Here is a 21,604-nt window from a genome sequence, read left to right on the forward strand (position 1 = left end):
GCGAGGCGAGCGAGCGGGGAAGGGACACGCGAGGCGGGAGCCGGGAGGGGCTTGCATTTCCTGGAGCCAGAGGCCCCGTGTCCTGGCAGTGGGGAGCCCTCTGCAGTATTTGAGGACTAAAGTGAAAGAAGGCAAAGCTTTTATTGCAAAAATGAGTTATGATTAGCTGAGGGGCTCAGCCAGGCGGCAGGCTGAAAGCAGAGAGGGGGTCACCGCATCTGGGGGCTCCCGGCAGCTCCCGAGCAGCGGACTGAACACGGGCTCAGGCCCCGCCATCCGCGCGCCTGCACAGCCAGTGCAAGAAAGAGGACCCATCTGAGCTCCGTTCAGAGGAGTCTGATTTCCAACACGTGGCACCGCACATGGCTGTGGAGCCCCAAGGTCAAGGTTTCCAGCCGCAGACAAATGCACAATTGGCGCTTCCCAGGGTGTCGGAGTTGGGAATTGGCGTAAGTCACTCCCAGGCAGATACACAGACACAGGCAACTAAAAACAAGCCAGAGAGGAGGTCGCGGGGAAAGAAATCTAAAGACTTTGGGAAATGTGTACACTCTAGAAGCAGGAAAAGGCAAAAATGGAATGTTTTGCAATCAGCTGCGAACGGAGTTTCTGAGAAAGACTGGTTCGTGTCCTCCAATCCTACTAGAAGTAAAAGGAGGTGAATTATAAAACTAAGAAACAGAAATGGTATTTCAGAAATTCTTCAGTGTGTTGCTGGGGCTAGAAAGAAATTATTCTTGAACAAAACTGGTAGGACAATAGAAGTAAATTTTGAGGAATTTTGCAAAAAAAAAAAGTTAGATCACGGAAGAGAAAATTAAGGCAGATTGCATAGAACTGTGCGGATCCCAGTACAGTTAGAGTCCCAGGCAGGGAGGAAGCAGGAGGCTTGCCAGGAGAAGAGAGCACTGGAATACACGCTCTGATGGCAGAAAATGAGATCTCAGCCAGCACCCGCGAAGGCAGCTCAGGAAGGGCCTTTCGTGAGCTCAGCAAACTTTCTGGCCATGTTGTGATTTTTCTCCAGCGGTCAACGGCTGCAAGAGACCAGAGCAGCAAGTTCACGCCGCAAGCCTATCTCCTCACAGCCCTGCCTGGGCTCCCCACACAGAGCTGCCTCAGTCCCCGTCCCCTGGTCTGAGATGCCACCTGTCCCTAAGACTTCACCGCATGCCACCAGGAGCAACTGGACAGGCAGGCAGGGGCTGAGGTTCCCAGTGACACAGACGCAGGGCCAGGAAGGAGAAAGGTTGGCCGAGAGCAGCACCACGCTGCTGCTGGAACAAATTTGGAAACAGAAACTAAGGATCTGCTCCGCCACATCTACCCACTCCAGTCCACACACGGGATCACACACTCCCCTATCTGCTCCCAGAATGAATTAGGCGGAATTAGACGATCCAAAGGAAAGGTCTAGAAGAGAGTGAATTTCAAAAACCAGTGGTCTGATAAAAGGTAACCAGCTCCAAGTTCACAGAGGGAAAAGAATTTTCTTGAAGGGAAGGGAGAAGTTATGTTTTTGAATTAAGTCAGTGTATCCAAAGGGCCTTAAGAAGGACACACAGCTTCAGATTGGCCTGGAGAAGAGAGAGAGGGTGAGGGCTGAGTTGGACGGAGCAGAGAGTGGCGGATAAATCCCATACTGTCAGAATCCAGGGCTGTTGTGCCCTCCCGGGAAAAGAATAAGAAAAGAGAATTGGAACAGTGTCACGTACTAAAAAGTCAGTTCTATACAGTGCGACATCTATGTTCTCTCGCAATTCAAGCTTATATTTAGGTACTGACGTCAAACTGAGAATAGCTAAGTGCTAACAACAAGAACTTCTTTAAGCAGCAAGAAAATTACAGAAAGATGAAATCACGATTTTGTAAGAAGCCCCTAAGATCCAGCTTCACACACAAGGACATACATTTTCTCAAAAGTGTTAAATGTTGGGTTGACAATGTGCTCCAGGAAAGCACAAGCCAAGCAGGAGTAGCATGTTGCATTAAAGCTTCCTATCGAGTCTGTCTTCATAGAGAGAGAAGCCAAAATCAAAGTCCAGTGTTAAAATTTGTCGCCAACAATATGAAGCCCAGAAAGCACGCTAAACGTGAGGTGATGACCTGTAGTGATTTTCTCAAGACTGAAGTGCCCAGGCTGTGCTTAGAAGGGAAGCTGGCTTAGACACTGCCGAAGGCTCAGCCCTGTCACCATCAGGTAAAAACAAGGCTTACAAGCTGTGCTTTGATCCAGATTTCAAATACGACTCACAGAATAAAGTAGAGGCTTTGAACAAGTCATTCCTAAACACCAAGTACTTAAACTAATGAAACAATTGGGATTTTGGAAACAATAAATTTATCCATACTATCCATGCATAACCCCATTGGAAAGTTAGTTTATTCGTTGACTTTTTTTCAAGTACACATCATTTGTTCTATCAGGCTCATGACAAAGGATAGGGTCTCAGAGGGTCTTGTGCCTTTGTCTATGAACATACTTGTGACATTCTAACACATTTGCATTCATAGCCTGTAATGGTTCATCTAAAATAGATTCCTGGACCATGGTGCTCTATGAATAGGCACAGTAAGTTTAAAAGCAGGTGTTGCAGAGTGCAACCAACTAAGGTGAGAATTATTTCTCTGCTTATTTCTATGTCTGTTTTCCTTCTCCCTCAAACAGACCTAATAATACTTCCTATGGGTGTGATATAGGTCAAATGACATGTGTAAAACTCTTACAAAGTCAGAGCTCAAAAAATGATAACCACAGTTATTAAGGGATCAGTAGAGATCACTGACTTGGTCTTGTTTTACCAATGAGGTCACACAATGAGCAAGAGAGTTTGGAAATAAAATCAATTGTCATTGCCTAACTCAGAATTCTTTATTGAATCATAGACTCAAACTACTAGAGGAAATGCCAGTGTGACCTTAATTAAAGACAGTATGCAGCACAATTATGAGCAGCACTGCCTTAATTGTATCTTATGTGGGCTTATCTTAAGAAGACTTCCCTCGTACTCACAGATGCTGCTTCTCATTCATACCTCAAGAAAACATGGGAAGACAGATGCCTGGTTTAAATTGGTTGTTTTATTTCTGGGTACAGAGTCAAGTAACTGACTTCCATCAATATTTTGTGTTGATATGGATGATGAGTGGTGGAACTCAAATTTTCATATGTAGTCTGTCATCCATGATCTCTAAGCATCCATGATCTTTATACCTCGAGATAAGCTCCTTTATAAAGTTTTCTACAAATTCTTGACAGTGAAATTTTATTTCAATGAGAATTAATCTTTTAGTTAAAGGACACTTTAGCAGATTCTACTAAATAAAAAAATATGTTTTATCTAAGAAAGACATTCCTTTGTCAGTTTTCTTAAACTAGAATTCAACTTCAGGGTGCTATTAGGTGGGATTTAATTGAGTAAGTACAGGGTGAGAGAGTACCAAAAAATCCTCTATCAACACTTGCATTAAAAGCACTGAACTGCTGGCCCTCCCTGCTGGCGCAGCGGGTTAGAGCGCAGCACTGAGAAGCTAAAGCCGCTTCCGCATGAGTTCGATCCCCGCCTGCCCCGGAGGTGACCACAGGGCGCGGCAGACCTCTCCTGACCGCCCGCTGCTCCCCTCAGCAGTGTGCTTCACTGATCTGCCTGTTCTGCTCCTCGCTCTGTCCCTGGTGAAGCCTCTCACCGCCCCTGAGCCTCTGGCCTGTACCCCAGTTCTGTATGCACAAATAAATAAATCTTTAAAAAAAAAAAGCACTGAATTGCTTTCTCTAATGTGACTGTAACCTTAACTGTGTCCGTATTCATTTGCTTATTTGGAGAAAGAAAACCACAAGTACTATTGAACAATATATAATGACACTTCGTATCTTCTTAATTTTTAGAAATTATACTAATTGAAACAATTTTTTAATTTTAAAAAACAAAACTTTTACAATTAATTTTCCATGAGTATGTTTTGTGCTGTGTAGATTTTAAAATGTCTTCCAGCCACTCTGTAAATTGGAGACTTAATATATATTTATTCCTAGAATTTTCTTTTCATAATATGCCATGGCCAGAAGAGGGCAGACTAAAACATTTTCTACTTGGATCCTGGATACAACTGAAAAGAAGCCCAAAATGAGGCTGAGATCTTTTCTGACTGAAATTTGGCACCTCAGTTGTTACATTTGCTAAGCTTACAGACATGCCAAGAACAAATGTCAGCCTAGTATTCTCTTCAGCATGAATGGGGGAATTAAAATCCACACAGCAATAGAATAAATTACGGTAGCATGAACACTTGAATAAACGGAAGAAACAGAATAATGTAGCATTAATAGCACCTTTCTCGTTTTAATCATATACATGAGGTACAATTTAATCGCTTACAACTCAAACAAAAAGACTTGGTCTGTATAATAAAAGCAGAGATAAAAATATAAAATGGTTTTCCTTCTAGCTAAATATAGATTCTATAATAACTTGTTAATCTACAATACACATATGCTACACAAGAGTATTGAAAGGTTTTTAACTTTTCTCTGAGACTTTAATAAAATCATAAATGATTATTTTATGCTTAGTCTTAATGTTCTGTAACTTCAATATTCCAAAAGTACTTATTCTTCAAAAGTACATTTCAGTAAGATTTGCTTATAAGTATATAAAAGAAGAAAAATTCTGGGAATTAGGCCTGAGATCACTGTCAATATTGAGTAAAATTAAATTTAATATGCCTTTTTTTTTTAAATAAAATTTTTTAGTTACTTTTCCAAATCTGAATATATGCACTTTACACCTCAATTTTTTTCAAATAACAATGAAATGGTTAAATTGAAGTGAATATACTCTAAAAGTCCTAGGAATCTCCACTCCTGATCTAGCAGATCTCTCTTAAGTCAGAACTATCTCACCTCCTAGTCTGTGAAGAAGTAGCAAACCTCCCGTCTGCGAGTCAACCACACACAAGGGACCAAGGACCAAGGATTTAATCAGTGACGAGCCTTGCATCTCTACTCAGCATTCTTTAGAATCTATGGACGTGACTAAACCCTAGCATTTTCCATACTCTGCATCAATACAGTGATCAGCATAACCTAGGGAATCAAAATATCTAAGCCTATAGAAAACCATAAGCACAACATTCTCAAGAAAAATTACCATTTCTGACACCAGTGACTCACTCTTCACAGCTAACTAAAGTAAACTAGAACTTGAGATTTTGGGAACAATTTTCACAGAGCAAGATCTGGCGAGCTGCTTCTAGGGTTCAAACCTCATTTTAATAGAAATAAAATTTTAGCTACTAGTATTGAGTCTTTTATTTCAGCCAACACAGAGAAAGTTCTTGTAACAAGTTAATGAACATATTAGTTCCACTACAGGCTGACTGATGAACAGTTTCCCAACTACAAAGAGGAGCCAAAGACGTAACAGGCAGCCTGGGAAAGTATCCTATCATTAAGCTTGGTTCTAGCGTAGCATCTCTCATCAGCTGGGCTGAAACTCTTGCAAATCCAAAGGCAGGACTTCCTTGGAGTTAAACTAAAAAGGGCAACAGCATTCCTACTAGTGGGTTGCCAGGGGGCATGCCAGGGCCCCGGACTCATGTTCTAAAGGGGTCTCGCCATCAGTGCACACAGATAGTGCATGCTTTTAGTTTAAAAGAACTTTGATAGAATTAGTGTGCACAGAAAGAGATGAAAAGATATTAGAGTTTCAATAAAACATTCCAAATTACCCATCCTATCAGGGACAAATGTCCAGTCAAATATGGCTGGCCCAAGACAAGGTCACTGAGACCTGAAAGTTTGCCACAAATCTAAGACACCTTCTAGCAGAAAACCAGAAGAGGCGACAACCAGGCATGTCTGGAGCAAAAGGATTTAAATCAAAGCAGAGATGAAGATAGCGGTGGCCACTGTCAGCCTTCCCACACGCGTCTCTCCCAAGTATCTCTACATGTCTCTCCTCCACCGGCCTCCTCTAAGTCCCACAAATGAACCGGTGCAATTCAAAGCTGAGAAGCAGCCAAGACCTTCGCCATGTGTCTTCCCTGAAGCCACCTGCCATCCATGCGGTAAAGCTTCACCTAGTCACACAGCTCTAAGCGCTGTTAAGTGGGCTGGGATCGTGGACCTGCCGTAACATTAAGTCCCACACACAAGCTGCAACCGATACACACAGAGCACATGCTTCCCCATCAGACTGATCAAAAGCCTCTATATTCCGAACCTAACCTCAGACCTACTCAATCAAACTTCCTAAAAGCACATACATGTGAATAAAATGCAATCTAAGAAGAAGGCCCCATCCTATTCAGTCAGTGCTGCAACCTGTAAAATACTAACGTGAACTTCCCTAAAGCCTGGGTGGTATCATCATGATAACTCTGAGTTTGCAAAATGTGACAAAATAACTAAAGGTGACCACAGGCACCTGGCCATGCTGACCAACAGATTCCCTTATAAAAGCTTCTAAGCCCAAAGGAGATTTAGTTTCAGGATGCCATCGTCTGGACATTTCCTCAGGATACCAGTTTCTTGTCTGGTATCCCGAGGATACCAGATACCTGATACCTGTCTGAGTGCCAGCTCTCGTCCTTTTTTGGCTTACAGGTAGCCAAACCTGGGTTTGGAAACCTTTCTGAGAATGCACATTTTTAGTTCCCCAACTCGCATAGTGGTGGGAGAGAGAGGACCACAGGTGAAGAAGCACACCTTGCCAGGAGGTACTAGCAGGGCTAGATGGGTCGTGAGTAAGAGCTGTGGTGCTACCCTGAGAATAACACACCTTCAGCAAAAGGGTAACAATCACCCTGTTGTGAGGAAGGAAACGGAAGGGGTGGAATGTGGCCAGGAAGACTGCGTTCTCCAGAGTCATGGCAAGGGATAAGGAAACGCGGCCAGTCGCCAGCCATCTATTTGAATCGGCATGTTCAGTCTACTCAGACTGACACAGGAGATGAGGAAACACAAAATGTGAAGTAGCAGTCAGCTTTCTTGGGTGAATTCCATTGCGGCCACGTACAACGCTGTATTACTGGGAAAGTTAAATCTCCTCACATCAGAATATGGAAGTAAAATTAAATAATTGTAAATGAAATCAATCAACTGATGTGAAACACTTAGCAAAGGGTTTGCTCAGTAAACAATGCCTGAATGTTGGCTGCCAATCACTGTTTTTGTTATTATGTTGCTGTGAAAAGATAATCAATCGTGAGCTGTTGTGAGCAAGGTATTGTGAAAATAAAGATTTTTTTAAAGGGAGGCAAAGTTCCCCTAAGGGTAAGTATGAATACCAACAACCTTTCAGTTCCATAATTGTGTTCAGGGATTTTTTTTTTTTTTTTCACAAACTCGAGAAATGGTTATAGAGTGAAGGCATTTCCAGACAAGAGGTGGAAGCATCCTAGTACAGTGAATAGGAACGAGTCTCCCCCCACACACACACACATGCAGCCACATGGACTTCAATTCCCAGCATGCCATGGACCAGCTGTCTCGAACAGGGGCCACTGGGAAAGAGGAAGGAGCCAGTGATAGATACTGGCCGTGGAATGACAAAAATGTGGGGGGAAGTGGAGGCGAGACACGTGGGTGAGAGGTAGGCGGAGAGGCTACTCCTGGAATTTTAGAGTTTTGGCAGAGATGATGGTGACCACTTTCTTGATGTTGTGATGGACTACAGAGTACATTGTGAATTTGGGGTCTTTACTTGGGCCCCAGCTCTCTATGACCTCCCTACCCCTTTTTTTGTGATTCCCTACCAGCAAGTATCTTAGACTTTTTGGCAAGTTTCTAAACATGAGCCATTCCACTTTGGGCTGAGTTTGTTTGGCTGGGCACTGGTCCATGAGGGGGTGGGTAATTTTTGGAAACTGATCAGAAGCCTGTTATTTGAAATCCTTTCTTTGCTCATTCTCGGTCTCTGTGCATATCAATTAACCAGCATTCACACTAAGAATTTACCCAGTTCTAAAGTGTTTACCTAGGTTACATTTTTGTTTTATTATAATAATTATCAAGGCCACAGATAATATATAGTGTTGAATATCATGGCATAAAGAAACAAGAAAGAATTTCCAATTTTGTTCCCCTTCTTTCAGCCAGTTGGACTGAAGAGAGCCCAAATAGACAACTAATCTGAATTCACCATGAGATCTAATCACTCCTTCCTTCTCCTATTTTTCTTCTTACTGAAAAAATATTACACGCCATTATGTCTTTATTGCCTGTCTCCAAATGAGTCTGCAATCCCCTTCCTCAAGACACCATTTCAAAGGATGTTCCCTACAACAGTGACTGTCAATCGAAACAACAAATTATTGATGTCAGATTGGTGTCCACGAATTCAGGGTCAAGTTCTTTATTCAAGGTCAAGTTATTAAATATCAAATCAATTGAACCTATGCTCAATCTATTTGACAGCAAACCAGACATTCTTCGGTCTATATTTTTAAGTACTCTGAAAAGCAGAGTGTATGTACTATTAGCACCCAGTTTCACAATTTGCACCTGAGGACAGTGACTGGCCGCACCAAGAGGTGGAAGCTCAAAGACCTTCCATTAATTCCTGGAGGGATCGCAGAACCTGTCTTCTTAACACCAGATTCTGGATTCATCATTTCACCAAGAAATATTATAGAAATAATAGAGACTCTCATCCTAGGCACTAAGCAAGGTGTTAAGTTTTAAGCAGTTTATCATAAGGGAGTCAGGATCAGGGGAAGGCCTGTATGCGGCCCCTGGACTATGGTGGAGTTTTCTCCCCACATAAGTAATGGTCATTGCTTTGTTCTTCCCATAAGGTAGCCCTAGCTCTTGAATTTGTAATTTTGTACCTGTGACTTCTTGATTTCACGATGGATTGCATACCACTAACTAAAGGAATGTTAGAGGGCTCATTAGGGGTGAGAAGGTTTATTTGAGGGTTTATTTATGGCAAAAGTATTTTTCCAGAAGGGAAGCATCGGGGAGGGGCTTCTTAAATATAAGGGCAGTCACTATGAGAGTACGTGCATATAGCTCACCCTGAATCTCGAGTGTAGAAAACGCTGTTTTCAACTTAATAATGGTTTAGTCAGCTTCAGCTTGTAATAATACCCAGTGCTATGGAGCTCTCTGAGCGCCTCAGGCCCTCCCTCCTGACCAACATTTTTTAAACACCACCTCTTTGTAGTAGAGTATCAATAATTGTAGCATTCTGAAGTACAAAACACAGAACATCTGCCTGAGACCTTGTTTTTCTTTTTACTGCCATCTACTTTGACTCTGAAAATCACCTCCTAATATGGTAAATATTGGTTGTATTTGTAATACTAAAAACATTTTTTACCACTGACTGTGAACCGAGGAGTATAGGTCTTCTCCATATTTCCATTAGTGACAGTCTCTAATAGCTCATATATTTTCACAGCATTAGATGCTTTATTTTAAGAATACCCTAGTTTTTATATGCCAGTGTGGTGAACAGGACTTTTCACACAGCATACGTATTCCTTCAGAAATTTACAATCAGAACAGTGATGATGACAACTAGGTCACCTTATTCCTATGTACAGGATTAAATGAAGACTCTCTTCAACTTGAAGTACATCAGGAAATTCTAACACTAACACATTTCTGATCTGAATCCAAGACCCATGCCTTCAGTCTCTTATCAAAATTGTCCTTCTCCCAGGCAGCCATTTCCATATGAACTTGAGAAGCAATGGTTGTCACATGGAGCATCATGTAAAAATTCTCGGTTTTTAAAGTGTTCATGTCATTTTAGTATTTAGGGTCCATTCACCAATCCTTACAAAACCATGACCAGAGACTGTTTTGCAAGTTCAAATCTGTCACACAAGGAGAGGTCAAAGTATGTTCATTATTTTTTTCTTCTGATGTGTCTCATTTTTCACAAACTGTTGTTAGCTTATTTTTCCAACGTCAGCAAAGCCTGACCAGGAGAAAATCATCAAAGCAAGTTCTAACAGGTTGTGGAACAGCTCTGTTTTGGGTTTTTTTTTTTTATAACAGTTTATTTTTACATCATTTTGTACATTTTTTTTTCCATCTCAATTGTAATCCCAGCGGGTGGAGCAGCTCTGTCTTAAGGCACAAGTACAATCCCTAGAAGAAGCAACTATGAGCCACTTTGTGATCTCAAACCTTCCGAATCCTCTACATAATACACTTTGTCACATACTAAAGTGACTCGTTAAGAGTCATGAACAGAAATTACGCCTATGCATTTGGAATTCCACGCCTCCCATTTCCTGAAAGTCTCTGCCTCTCCTAATCTTTCATTCATCATTTAAAACACAAAATCTTATAAAGGGAAGGGAGGATTTCAGTTGAATCTCCACCGTCAGTTTTATTCAACTGGCCCAACAAAATAAAAGTTTTCTTCTCCCGACATAAAAACATGTCTTTTTTTTCCCTGTCAAAAAACCCATAGTCAGACCAAATTCAGAACCAATTACCCTTATGTTTTCATTCTCATGCTACTAACACTAAACTCTACTCTCTATGGGATACTATCTTCCATCTTTGAACGTCTGGTATTTCTTACCAGAGCCCTGATATCTTTCTCAAAGATGTCCAAGATTCTTCATAACATATTCACATCGCTCAGACATTACACAGTTAATTTGTTAAAGAAATGTTCATTACCAACTGTATTTAATGACTGCAAGGGACATTAATCATCAAGAAATGGGCAAGATTGAATGTTTCAAATGGAAAAAATTATTCCTTCTCTAAAGAAGGCAATGTGTGAGAGGGACAGGTGTACCGACCTGAAAGTCAGGAGGCTAAAATTCTGAGTTTGTCAAAACTATTGACATCCCAGATAAGTAATATCAACTTTCTGTTCTTGCTTGTCAGTTTAAGATAATTTTCCTGAATCAAATGATCATTAAAAGGACTTCTGGGCCCTCCCTGGTGATGCAGTGGGTTAAAGCACAGCACTAAGAAGCTAAAGCCACTTCCGCATGAGTTCAGTCCCCACCCCAGAGGTGACCCCATGGCGCGGCTGACCCGCCCGCTGCTCCCCTCAGCACCCCCTTCATCGATCTGCCTGTTCTGCTCTGTCTCTGGTGAATCCTCTCACCTCCCCTATACCTTTGGCCTGTACCCCAGCTCTGTATGCATCAATAAATAAATCTTAAAAAAAAAAGACTTCTCAAATTTTGATTTTTTTTTGATCCATTAAAAAACAAAAAATCAATTAGGAGTGTACACTGTATAAACATATGGCTCAAAGGAGTTAAAACAAGAAAGGGACCCAAAGCATCATCACTATTACAGAAACCTTGATAAGGTCAGGAGACTTACCAAGTTACCAATCCCCAGAGAAGCCCCAAGGCAAAAAAAAAAAAAATGGGGAGAGAGGAAAAACACAACATGAGTCCACAGGGAACTAAAACCACCACAGAAAGAAAACAAACATCCAGAACCCAGCTTCAGAGGCATGAAAGATAAGGTCTTCCAGAGAGAGTTTAAATTGCCATGATAGAGCATTCTGAGTAAATGAAAGAATACTGAGAAAACTCATAAAACAAACTTACGTCCTTGGAAATAATTTCAGCAAACAGGAGATAAAAATGGAAGCTGTGTATAAGAAAACAATGGAGAGTCAGGACATAAAGAGAGAACTTGAGGAAATGAAAACTTTGGGAGAATACTCTGGAAGAATAGCCCAAACAGGAGAACAAATGAGTGTTCTTAAAGATGTGCATGAGCAAAAAATACAGATATAAAGGAAATAGAAAATAAATATAAAAACAATTTAAAAACTGAAAATTATCTGACTCTAACAGGAAAGGCAATATGAGTATTATGGATATAGCAGACTGGGGAAGAGAGAGTAAAAGCAACAAGAAAAAATATATTTAGAGAAATAACAGAGGAAAACTTTCAAATTTTAGAAAAGAGATTAAGTGTAAATTTAGTAATCTAAAAGAACCACAGGAACAAAATGAGACCAGCAATAAGACATACAGTAATGAAGCTTCAAGAATTCAAGAGAAAGAAAAGACATCACAGTTGGCCAGGGGGGAAGAGCAGGTAACATAAAAAGGCACCCTATCGGTTAACAATGGACTTCTCTGAAGAAATACTGTGGGCAAGGAGAGAATAGGATGATGTATCCCAAATTCTTAAAGAGAAAAACTGTCAGCCAAGAATCTTTCACCTGACAAGGTTCTCCTTCAGATAAAAGGGAGAAAAAAGGCCTTCTCAAAGATGAAGGAGAATGCAAAATCTAAAGCGTCGCCTCCAAAAAATATTGAAAGAAAGGAGCATTCTTCACCAGAGACAGAGCGGGGAGCAGAACAGGCAGATCGACGAAGCCCACTGCTGAGGGGAGCAGCGGGCGGGTCAGGAGAGGTCTGCCGCGCCCTGGGGTCACCTCCGCGGTAGGGATCAAACCTGCACTGAAGCGGCTGCAGCTGGCTCGCAGTGCTGTGCCCCAACCCGTTGCACCACCAGGGAGAGCCCAAGAGGGTTTTGATATTTAAAAAAAAAGAAGTATTCAAAGGAAAAGGAGCCTTATCGGATCATACGCTGGATTTGTTCTTACAAAATGACCTTCTTGAGCAAGCAATGATCTCAAGTCTGTGGTTAGCAATAGGTCAGTGGTCCAAATTTTCTCATATAGTGTGTGATAACAGTGAAAGATCTGGTGTATCTGAGGACCTGGAAACTGTAAGATTTTCAAGGGAGATAATTTATGTCACATTTAAGGGAGATAGCAATAGTCTCCAAAGAATTTTTTTGCTTCAAAACAGAAAAACCACCAAGAAGAGCTATAGCTGAACAGTGTAATCTACCAAGATGCAAGCAACACCACTATTCATGTGTTTTCCTTTGGTAGCTTCAGAACTGCTCTAACCTAGGACTCTATATGAGATTTAAACAAACAAACAAAAAGTAAAAGTAAGAGTAACTATCAAAGAATAAGAAGTTGATAGTTCCTGGATCCCCACATTACTAACAGAACTGGGGGAAACCATGAGCAATGCCATCGTTAGAGGTCAACTAATGCCAGGGAACTCTCTGGGCTCCGGGCTCTGTCCTTATCTAGAGCCACAGCACTGCCACTGCTGCCGCAGAGACACACCTGCAGGCGTCAGGGGCCTGCTCTCTGCGGCTCTACAACGCCGGGTCTAGCTCTCTTCAGAGACTACGGAATTCACCACCGTCACTGGCTGCTGGATTATTCAGCGTGGATGGTACACTTGTTGCTTAGGTCTTGTTTTTGTATGCCCCCTCTAGTTATTTTTATTACAGCAACATGGACCGTTTTCCACAAAGTGCAAAATACACCGAAAGGCTGTCCTACATCTCTGAATCATACATGGCTTCCTGGGATGACCTTCCTGGAATGTCACCTGTTATGACTTACAAGTGAAGCTTGCCTATACATTCACCTCCCTGCCTCCATTCTCCGTCATATTATTTGTGTTTATTTCCTTCATAGTGCTTATTAGACACTGATATAAATTCACTGCCTGTGCTTCTATTTGTTTCTTTTTGATGTTTCCTCATCATGACTAGAACATAAATTGCAAAAGAGCACCCTGCCTCACCTAATAAAGGAGGGAGGAGGAGCTGAAGCAGAGCTGGAAAGGAGGCTTGAAGGAGGCATCCGGAGCAGAGAGACATGTGAAATAGGCCTGCTGCCTCCCTGCTGTGGACGTCTCCCGGGACACGGGCACGTGGGAGACACACGGAGCCTGGCCGTGCAGAGACACTTGGAAGAGACCCCCAGGGAGGCTGGTAACAGCCGCCTTCGCCTATTGGTAGGTTGGTACTTTGGTCTTGTTCCTGTCATCCCACACTTGCCTGGCATCTTCTGTCACTTTCCGATGATTCCCCACCGGAAGGCACCTTAGGCTTGTGGCAAGAGCTTAGACCTCCGGGGCCTTGCTTTGCGTGGTCTCTGTTTGGTTGGGCCTCTACCCACAAAGAAAGGGGTAACTTTGGGTCTTTTATTGGAAGGGATTATCCTTTCTTCTCTTCTCTCTTTCTATGTACACTATTATATTATAGTTCTTTCACAGTAAAATTATACTTTGTCTTTATGCAGCAGATGGCAGACCCACTTTAGAGTTGCAAGTCTGGGGGTTCTGGGGTAACCTCAGTCCACACTCTAACAAGAATGCCACTCATGTTGATTCCCACTGGTTGATCTGTCTCCAAGGACACCAGTTCTCAAAAGAACTGTTGGCTAGAAATCCTCCCAGCTGTAATTTTCTAGAAATCAGCAGAGAACTAATTATCAGAAACTGGTCTCCCAACAGATAAGTGTACACCTTTCCATTTCACAATAACACCTCAATCTACATAACTCCCTATACTGTCAGCTCTTTGCGGTTTCAGAGAAAGTCCTTGACACACATATACAATGAGTGCGCAGTTATGTTAATAAGCTTGCCATTTAGGTCCATGAAATGTTTCTTTGAAGAGAACCTTTAATTGCATATTTGCTTCGTGCTCAGTTTGTTGGAGTAGGTAGAGGATAGGGCCAATGAAGACAGTGAGGAGAAAATGTAATCACATAAAATTAAACGAAAGGCACTCCTGACCCTGAGTCACTGTCCCACGCCACAGTAAAGAATTTTCTAGAACTGTTGTTTGCTTTTCACTTTATGGCACATTCGGCTGCTTCCAAAATGACAGGGCTGGGAAGATTTATTAGTTCCTCTAACAAGAAAATGGTGTCAGGTAAGAAGAGGAAGCAGCTAGTTTGGTGATGAAATGAAAAAAAAAAAAAAAGGACTAAGATTTACCCCACTTTTTTAGCTTATTCTAATTCCACAGTAAATAACTGATAAGATTGTCTACTTCTGAACTGGAGACAAGGAAAATGCAGTCATTTGGAACAGTTTTAATAGAAAAGCAAACATTAGAAAAAAGCTAGTGCTTGCCATTATTCACATATTTAGTTTAATTCCCATTTGCAAATTGATATATGGTCTTTAAAACAGTCCCACAACATTTTTAGCCTACCACAATTTTCAGTAATGGTCTCTAAAACAACACACTCCTGTCTCAAAAAAAAAAGGGGGGGAGGAGGGAGATATTAACATCTGATTCATTCCAAAGAAGAAAACGATTTCCCAATGGTGATGATCTGTCATGTTATTTTTTTTTAAAGGAGAACTAAACGTCAAGAAGGAATCTTCACAAGTCACAACACCAAAGGGTGAGTCTTGTTTTACACGAAAAGTATCAAAAGATTCCACAACAGGCCTATATTTATATTTTACTATTTTCTACCACATCCCATCTCAGTGCTCAGACTCACTGACTTTCAAAATTCATTATTATTTCACTTCTGGATCAATACACTCTACACTGAAGAGGACTAATGAGAGAAAGCGTATAGGTGGAAGCAATGAAACAAAGGTAAATAACCCCTACAGACAAGACCCAGTATTTTGCCCCACAAATATGGGGCTCCCCACAAGGAAATCACGTAGTCTATTTTCTTATGAGAAATTCGAATACACACGGGAATTCTTCTATGTCTGGATTTTAGATGCACACTCATCACAACCAAGGCCACACATGTGTCACATACCTGAGAAAGATTAGCCACACTCTGGCTTGAAAATGATAATCCAGCTGTGCTGTTATTCGTTATGAATTATGAATAAGCCTTTTGAGTTACTGTTCCGCAGTATTAACTCTCTTGGTGAATGGGAGCTGGGGGAGAAAGCAGACAATGCTGCTTCATGTCAATATTTAGCACACACGTGAGTCACGCATGCCCTGCAATCGCATTCTAGGCCTACGAAAGCCTACGGCCCACTGAGAAGGAAACGGTTGCCTGCGGGCTGCTTCTGCTGAACGTCAATGTCAGCAACGTCAGAATACCGACTCAGAATTGCACACTCATGCCCTGTCGAAGGAGACCAGAAAGCTGTCTCACGCGGTCATGTTAAGAAGTGGCGTGGCAAGTCAGAAAAAGGGGCGCATAGAGCAGACATTCCGAGCTAGCGAGCGGCTGGGGGAGGAGGGCTCGGGTCACATGTTGTTTTTTAAATTATGGGGCGACTGGGCATCCACACACCACATCTGCTAGTTCCGCTGCAATCTGCCTCACAGACGAATGAATCATTCTACTTACATCAAACGGAGCTGAACTCGGTTGGGTGTTCTGAGTACATGGTTCCCTGAAGCAGTCACTGAACGGGAGCAGGAGACCCATAGCAATGATCCTTGAGCAAAACTTCTCTGCTTCTTCTGGAGGCCCGTTCTCTTGCTGGCTGAACAGCTTCTCCAGTAACGTTCTCCCTGCAGACGAAACACGCTTATTAGAAGTGAGCACTGGCAGGTGACTTGGCTCGGAATTCTCCCAGAGGAGAGGCTGCTTAACACAGCCCGTGAGCAGTACTGTTGCCGGGGCGACTAACGTGTGCAAAGGCCTCTCAAACGAGGAGAAAACTCTGCAGTTCACCACCTCGGATACGACAGAGGAAAGCTTGGGTCTGTTTGCTCTTCCATGCCCCATCATACCTCCTACCCCAAAAAGGAATGTGCCAGGTATAACCCTCTTCCATCTAAAGGCACTCAGCAGAGTCTTGGGTACACTGGGTAACCCTCCTGCTCTCTGTTTACCCTGCTGAGAGCTCTCTGAGGAAGCTGTTACCAACCGCCACTTGGGCTAGGAAATGCCGTCAGCGGACGTTTCTAGTCTCGGCCATGTCAACAGAGAATGGGAAGATAGGTGGGCAAAGGCACCCCACATGAAGTGAAGAGGTGACCAGCGCAGAGTCACCGTTCTGAAGAGGAAAGTGAGAGAAACTCAAGCTCTTCTCATAGGCTTCTTGAACCAAAATACTAGGGTAGGTCTGAACCTGTTGCTTTAGCATTACGCTAATAAGGGAGAGCCCGAGAGACCGAGGCACCAGAGAACAGTAGCTGAGGACTCTTGAGGAGAAGTGGGGGGGAGGAGGGCGGGAACGGCTGAACTTCGGACTTCGCTGGGGAGACCAGAATGACAGTATGATGTCAGTAATTTTTGTCATCAATTGATTTTAACGTTAGCCATAGTGAACATCACAGGCGCAGTCCCTAGGCCCCTCCCGCTAATACGACTCTCTAAGTTATCACTTTTAGTTTATTTAGCTCGTTTCTGTGGTAATCAACACCACAGACAAAATAGAGCTAAGGGCCTTTCCAGGGCTGCAGCTGCGCTCAATTCTTACTTTGCTCCTGCCCGTCCTTCTGTTTAGTGGATTCCTTCTTCAAATTTATATCAAAATCGCTGACCCAGAATAGCCCCCACACGTTGAGAACAGCCCCTCCACCTCTGAGTAGCGCCACCCTCCCATACTTTCATTCCCTTCATCATTCCTCTGCTTTAATTAAATATTGTGCAATTATTTGTTCAATACCTGTCTCCCTCACTAAAATATAAACTCTGACAGCTAGCATATATCCTGCAAACTTGGAAACTTGCAGATAGGAAGCAGAAGAAAATACTTTTAAGATTTCTGAATGAATGTAAATGCCATGGTCTGCCAAAGACTCGTTCACATCGTAGTCAGAGCTGGAAATATAAGTTGATTCCAGAGGTTAGCAGACATTTTTCTATAAAGAGTCAAATAGTAAATCTTTTAGACTCTGAAGACCACACAAGGCCTCTTGGATTTGCTTTTGCAAATCAAAAAAAAAGTATTCATTGTTCAGGATTATGTGAAAACAGGCCCGAGACTATACAATTCCAGAAACTCAGTTTCAAATATACAGTAGTAACACAATATTTGAGCCTCTATTTTTATTTGGAAAATAAAACAAAACTAATTACAAAATCTACATGTGATATGTAGGGTCAGAGCAAAAGAGACCTCTCTATCTGCACTACTTATTCAGGTCATTAGAGAACATTCTTTGGCCTCCCAAGTCATTTGGGGGGGAAATAAAGAATTTTTTCAGCTATAGAACTTAAATATACTTGCACCTGACTGGAAAAAAACACCTAGGGAACCACATCCCTCCATTCTCAAGTGATTAATTATCATTACAGTACTTATTTTATATATCTTATGGTATGACTAGGGAAAAAGCCATAAAGCTAATTAGTTCCTTCATGTAACTGATGTTGATTATGACAGGAAATAAAAGAGAAAGAATCACTGAGTGAGTAGGAGTGAGTCTGAGCTGGTAGTTGTGTATGTGACTAGCAAATCAAAAAATATCAAAGGGTTTCTGAAGTAAGATGGAAGAGAGGGAAGTATAAACCCCTGGAACTTCAGTTCCATGATAAGCAAATACCCTGAAACCCCAAATTCAAATCTCTCAACACCCCACAGAGTCACCCTGTTCGGGGGTGTTCAGTGGGTGCTGGTAGCGTTACTCACTAGATGCCACAGCACAACCACCCCACCTCCAGCTGTTAAGAATCAAAATGTATCTAGCCCTTTGTCAAAACATTTGTATTTGGGGTAACAAACTCTCTCTAGGTCAAGAGCATCTGTTTTAGCCTCTCTAAAGGAAACTTTGGCTCCTTACAATAACAGTAACCTGGCTGGCCCTTGAGTCTTCTTATCATATTCCTCTCAAGTAGGGACATTTTATGTCAAATTCCACCTGTCCAAGGTACAGGAAGTAGATGTATCTTCCTTGATCCCTTTGAGCTCTTTCAAATGGTATCTTCTCTAACTCACCAGCTCCCTTAAAACTCACACCACTGGCGAGGCCACCTGCCATTCTCTGCCATCCACCATCCTCTTGCAGTTCTCCTCTGACTCGTCATTAAATACTGTCCTAATTTCCACTTTTATTCCTATCAATTTGATGAAAGCACAATTTGCTCACAATTACCCATCAGTTTGCTCCTTGTATTTCTCTTCCTTCATCCCTATTTGACATCCACATGGGGGTGAAATCAACACTTCAAGAGGTGAGTCACTTGAGGCCAGTTCCTTCCACCCACACTGGCAACCACCCCCATGTGATACCTTCAATTTTAGCATCATCGGGAGCAGTAATGTAAGTGGAATCTCAGCAGTAGGAGGAGGATATTGGCTCCTTGTCACATCTAGTTAAGGGGAGCTAAGCAATGGGGGGAAGCAAGAGAAAATTTACTGGTTGGCTTGGGGCTTGCACCAGGGACTCAGGTATAATGGCAGGAGGCGTGTGGAGGTGAAGAGAAGTGAAGACACTTGGAAGAGACATGGTGAGCGACCTGTGGGGAGGCCGGCAAATTTAATTTGTGCTTCATTTGCTCTTTCCACCCCAGACTCGCCGGGCACCATCGGTCCCCTTCCTGTGGCTCCCCGCAGGTGCGTCAGCTTGCAGGAAGTTGTCAGGCCTCCTTTCTTCCCCTGCTGCGGCCAGCATTGTTGGGCTGGGTATTTAGCCATGAAGGAACGGGAAACTTTGGGTGTTTGGTTGGAAAATACTAGCATCTCTTCTCTCTTTTTACACACTAATTCTAATAAGGGTTTTTGTTCGTTTGTTTGTTTTCCTAGTAAAGGCCTTACACACTAAGAATATGTTTTGTCTTTATCCAGCAGATGGCAGAACCCATTTGCAAGTTTAGGAGACCTGTGTTCCCCCTTGCTTCACACCCCAACAGAACTTCTTATCAGCTCTTTTTTTGCCTTGAGCACATTGAGAACATGCTCCATACATTTTCACTAAAACACTTTTCTGGAAGTGTCTGAATGGCTCGTCACTCTTTCATTTCACTGAGGTCAACTGTAAATTCCAGAGAAATTTCCTGACAACGATTTCTGAAATAAACTAAACACCATTTTAGCCAATTGTGCTGTTTGTTCACAATCTTTTACCCAGTGATAGCCTCTCACAGATAGGTCATCTATTTTTTTTAACATAAATGAAGCCAATCTGTGTGTGTCAGCACACACACACACACACCAATGCCTGACTACCCCTTCAAAAATTTTAGTTGAATCATCCTTTTCTCCCTCCATCATTATTTAATTTTGGTAAACTCACAACTCTTTTGAATATTAGCACAGACCTTCACTTTGCCTGAACTTAGCAATTCAACATTGTAAAAATAGACATATGTACATTGTGTTTTTGTGTGTCTAGTGGGTATATGAAACTTGCATCAGATAGATTACAACTTTAGTTATTTGAAGAATTATAGTCTTTGTCCTACAAATGAAGTCAGTCAGAAAGAAAAAAGTGTGGCTCAAGAAATAAGCCAAATACCATCCATCCTAAATCTTTTCCAGGTATTTAGAGAAGAGGAAAAATCTAGTTAGGAAACTTGTCTGTATCTCTGTGATGAAATTTTCTACCCTCACCCTCCTGCCTTATTAAAATGCAAATTTAAAGAGCAATTTCTTATAGGAAGGAATTAGTAAAAGGAAAGTATTATTTAGAAATTCAGTAACTGAAAATCCTCAATTTCTCTTAAATATCGATAAAATGACTACTTCTTAGAAGTAACACACAGGTGGGTAATATTCTAAATAAAAACTAAGAGATCTCGGTCTTTGTCTATGTATTTTTCTGTGTCCCCTTTTGTATTTTACTTTTACCCCCAAATAGTAACATTAGAATTAATTCTACATAGTTGGTTCATATAAATTATAAACTCTATAATATAATAGAAACTAAACCAGCTGTTTTTAGAGAAGTCACAGTCAGATAACTATTAGCCAGGCTCAAAAACCTTTGTCTAGCATTCCACTCGACGTGTGCCAGGCCAAACTCCTTGGATAGCTTTCACCTGTCCGTGATGTAGTCCACCTGTTCAAACAGGACTTAGCACAACTCATCGGCTCAGCTTCTTTTGCCTAGGCTGTCTCACCCCCTCCCCATGCTGAGAGAGGTTAAGCCCTTAATCTTATGGGGGCTGGGGGCCAACATTCTATTCTCCTCCGGGGTAGCTTCGTTGCTGGGTAGGGCCGTTGCCCCTAAATCCTGCAGGAGTAGAAATCTCGCACTACCTGTTTTAGCAAGCACTGCGTGCTAAACCGACGGGGCTGGCTGTTGCCCTAAGCCGGGGTGGGATGGAACCCTTGTGTCAACATCAGCACAACGCAAAACGGTTGTCATCGGAAGCTGTAAACTCTGTCGAGAGGTTGAACAGATAGTTCAACCCCTGATGTGGGACAACAAAGTCCACATTTCATTCGCCTGAGACTGGAGACCAGTTCGAATGCTGAGAAACCACACTTGGCAGCCAAGTTATGTCACTGAGGTAGACGAAGTTCTCTATCTTTAGAAAATGACAATTCAATATCCAACTAATTCAAGTCAAAAGACTGAGAAAGAAACAAGAAATACTACTTTGAAATATCATAGCCAGACTTAAAAGAAAATTGAGATCCTATCCAAATCACAAACATCAAAAATTAAAGAACAAGAGGGCCCTCCCTGGTGGAGCAACGGGTTAAAGCACGGCATTACTAAACTCTCCGAAGCCCCTGCAGCACCAGTTCGATCCCTGGCCAAGGAGCTGACCCACAGGGCGCAGCTGACCTCCTCTGCCCGCTGCTCCCCTCAGCAGCCAGTGTACTTTGTCGATCTGCCTGTTCTGCGCCCCCCATTCTGCCCCCGGAGAATCCTCTCACCACCCCTGCACCTCTGGCCTGTACCCCAGTTCTGTAAGCATAAATAAATAAATCTTTAAAAAAA

At 42.2% G+C, this 21,604-nt stretch overlaps 1 protein-coding gene across 1 annotated transcript in view; it reads right to left on the reverse strand.

Moving 5' to 3' along the window:
• FMN2 (formin 2) overlaps positions 1-16,764 on the reverse strand; it is a 108,923-nt gene extending 92,159 nt beyond the window's left edge. Inside the window, exon 1 of the mRNA XM_012730879.1 lies at positions 16,110-16,764. Within this exon, the coding sequence (XP_012586333.1) occupies positions 16,110-16,496 (387 nt within the window). The 5' untranslated portion in view covers positions 16,497-16,764. The remainder of the gene's footprint in view (positions 1-16,109) is intronic.
• Positions 16,765-21,604: the final 4,840 nt, after the last annotated feature.

This window comes from Condylura cristata, unplaced genomic scaffold, assembly GCF_000260355.1.
Source record: "Condylura cristata isolate star-nosed mole 26May11 unplaced genomic scaffold, ConCri1.0 scaffold00029, whole genome shotgun sequence".
NCBI classification, from domain to species: Eukaryota; Metazoa; Chordata; class Mammalia; order Eulipotyphla; family Talpidae; genus Condylura; species Condylura cristata.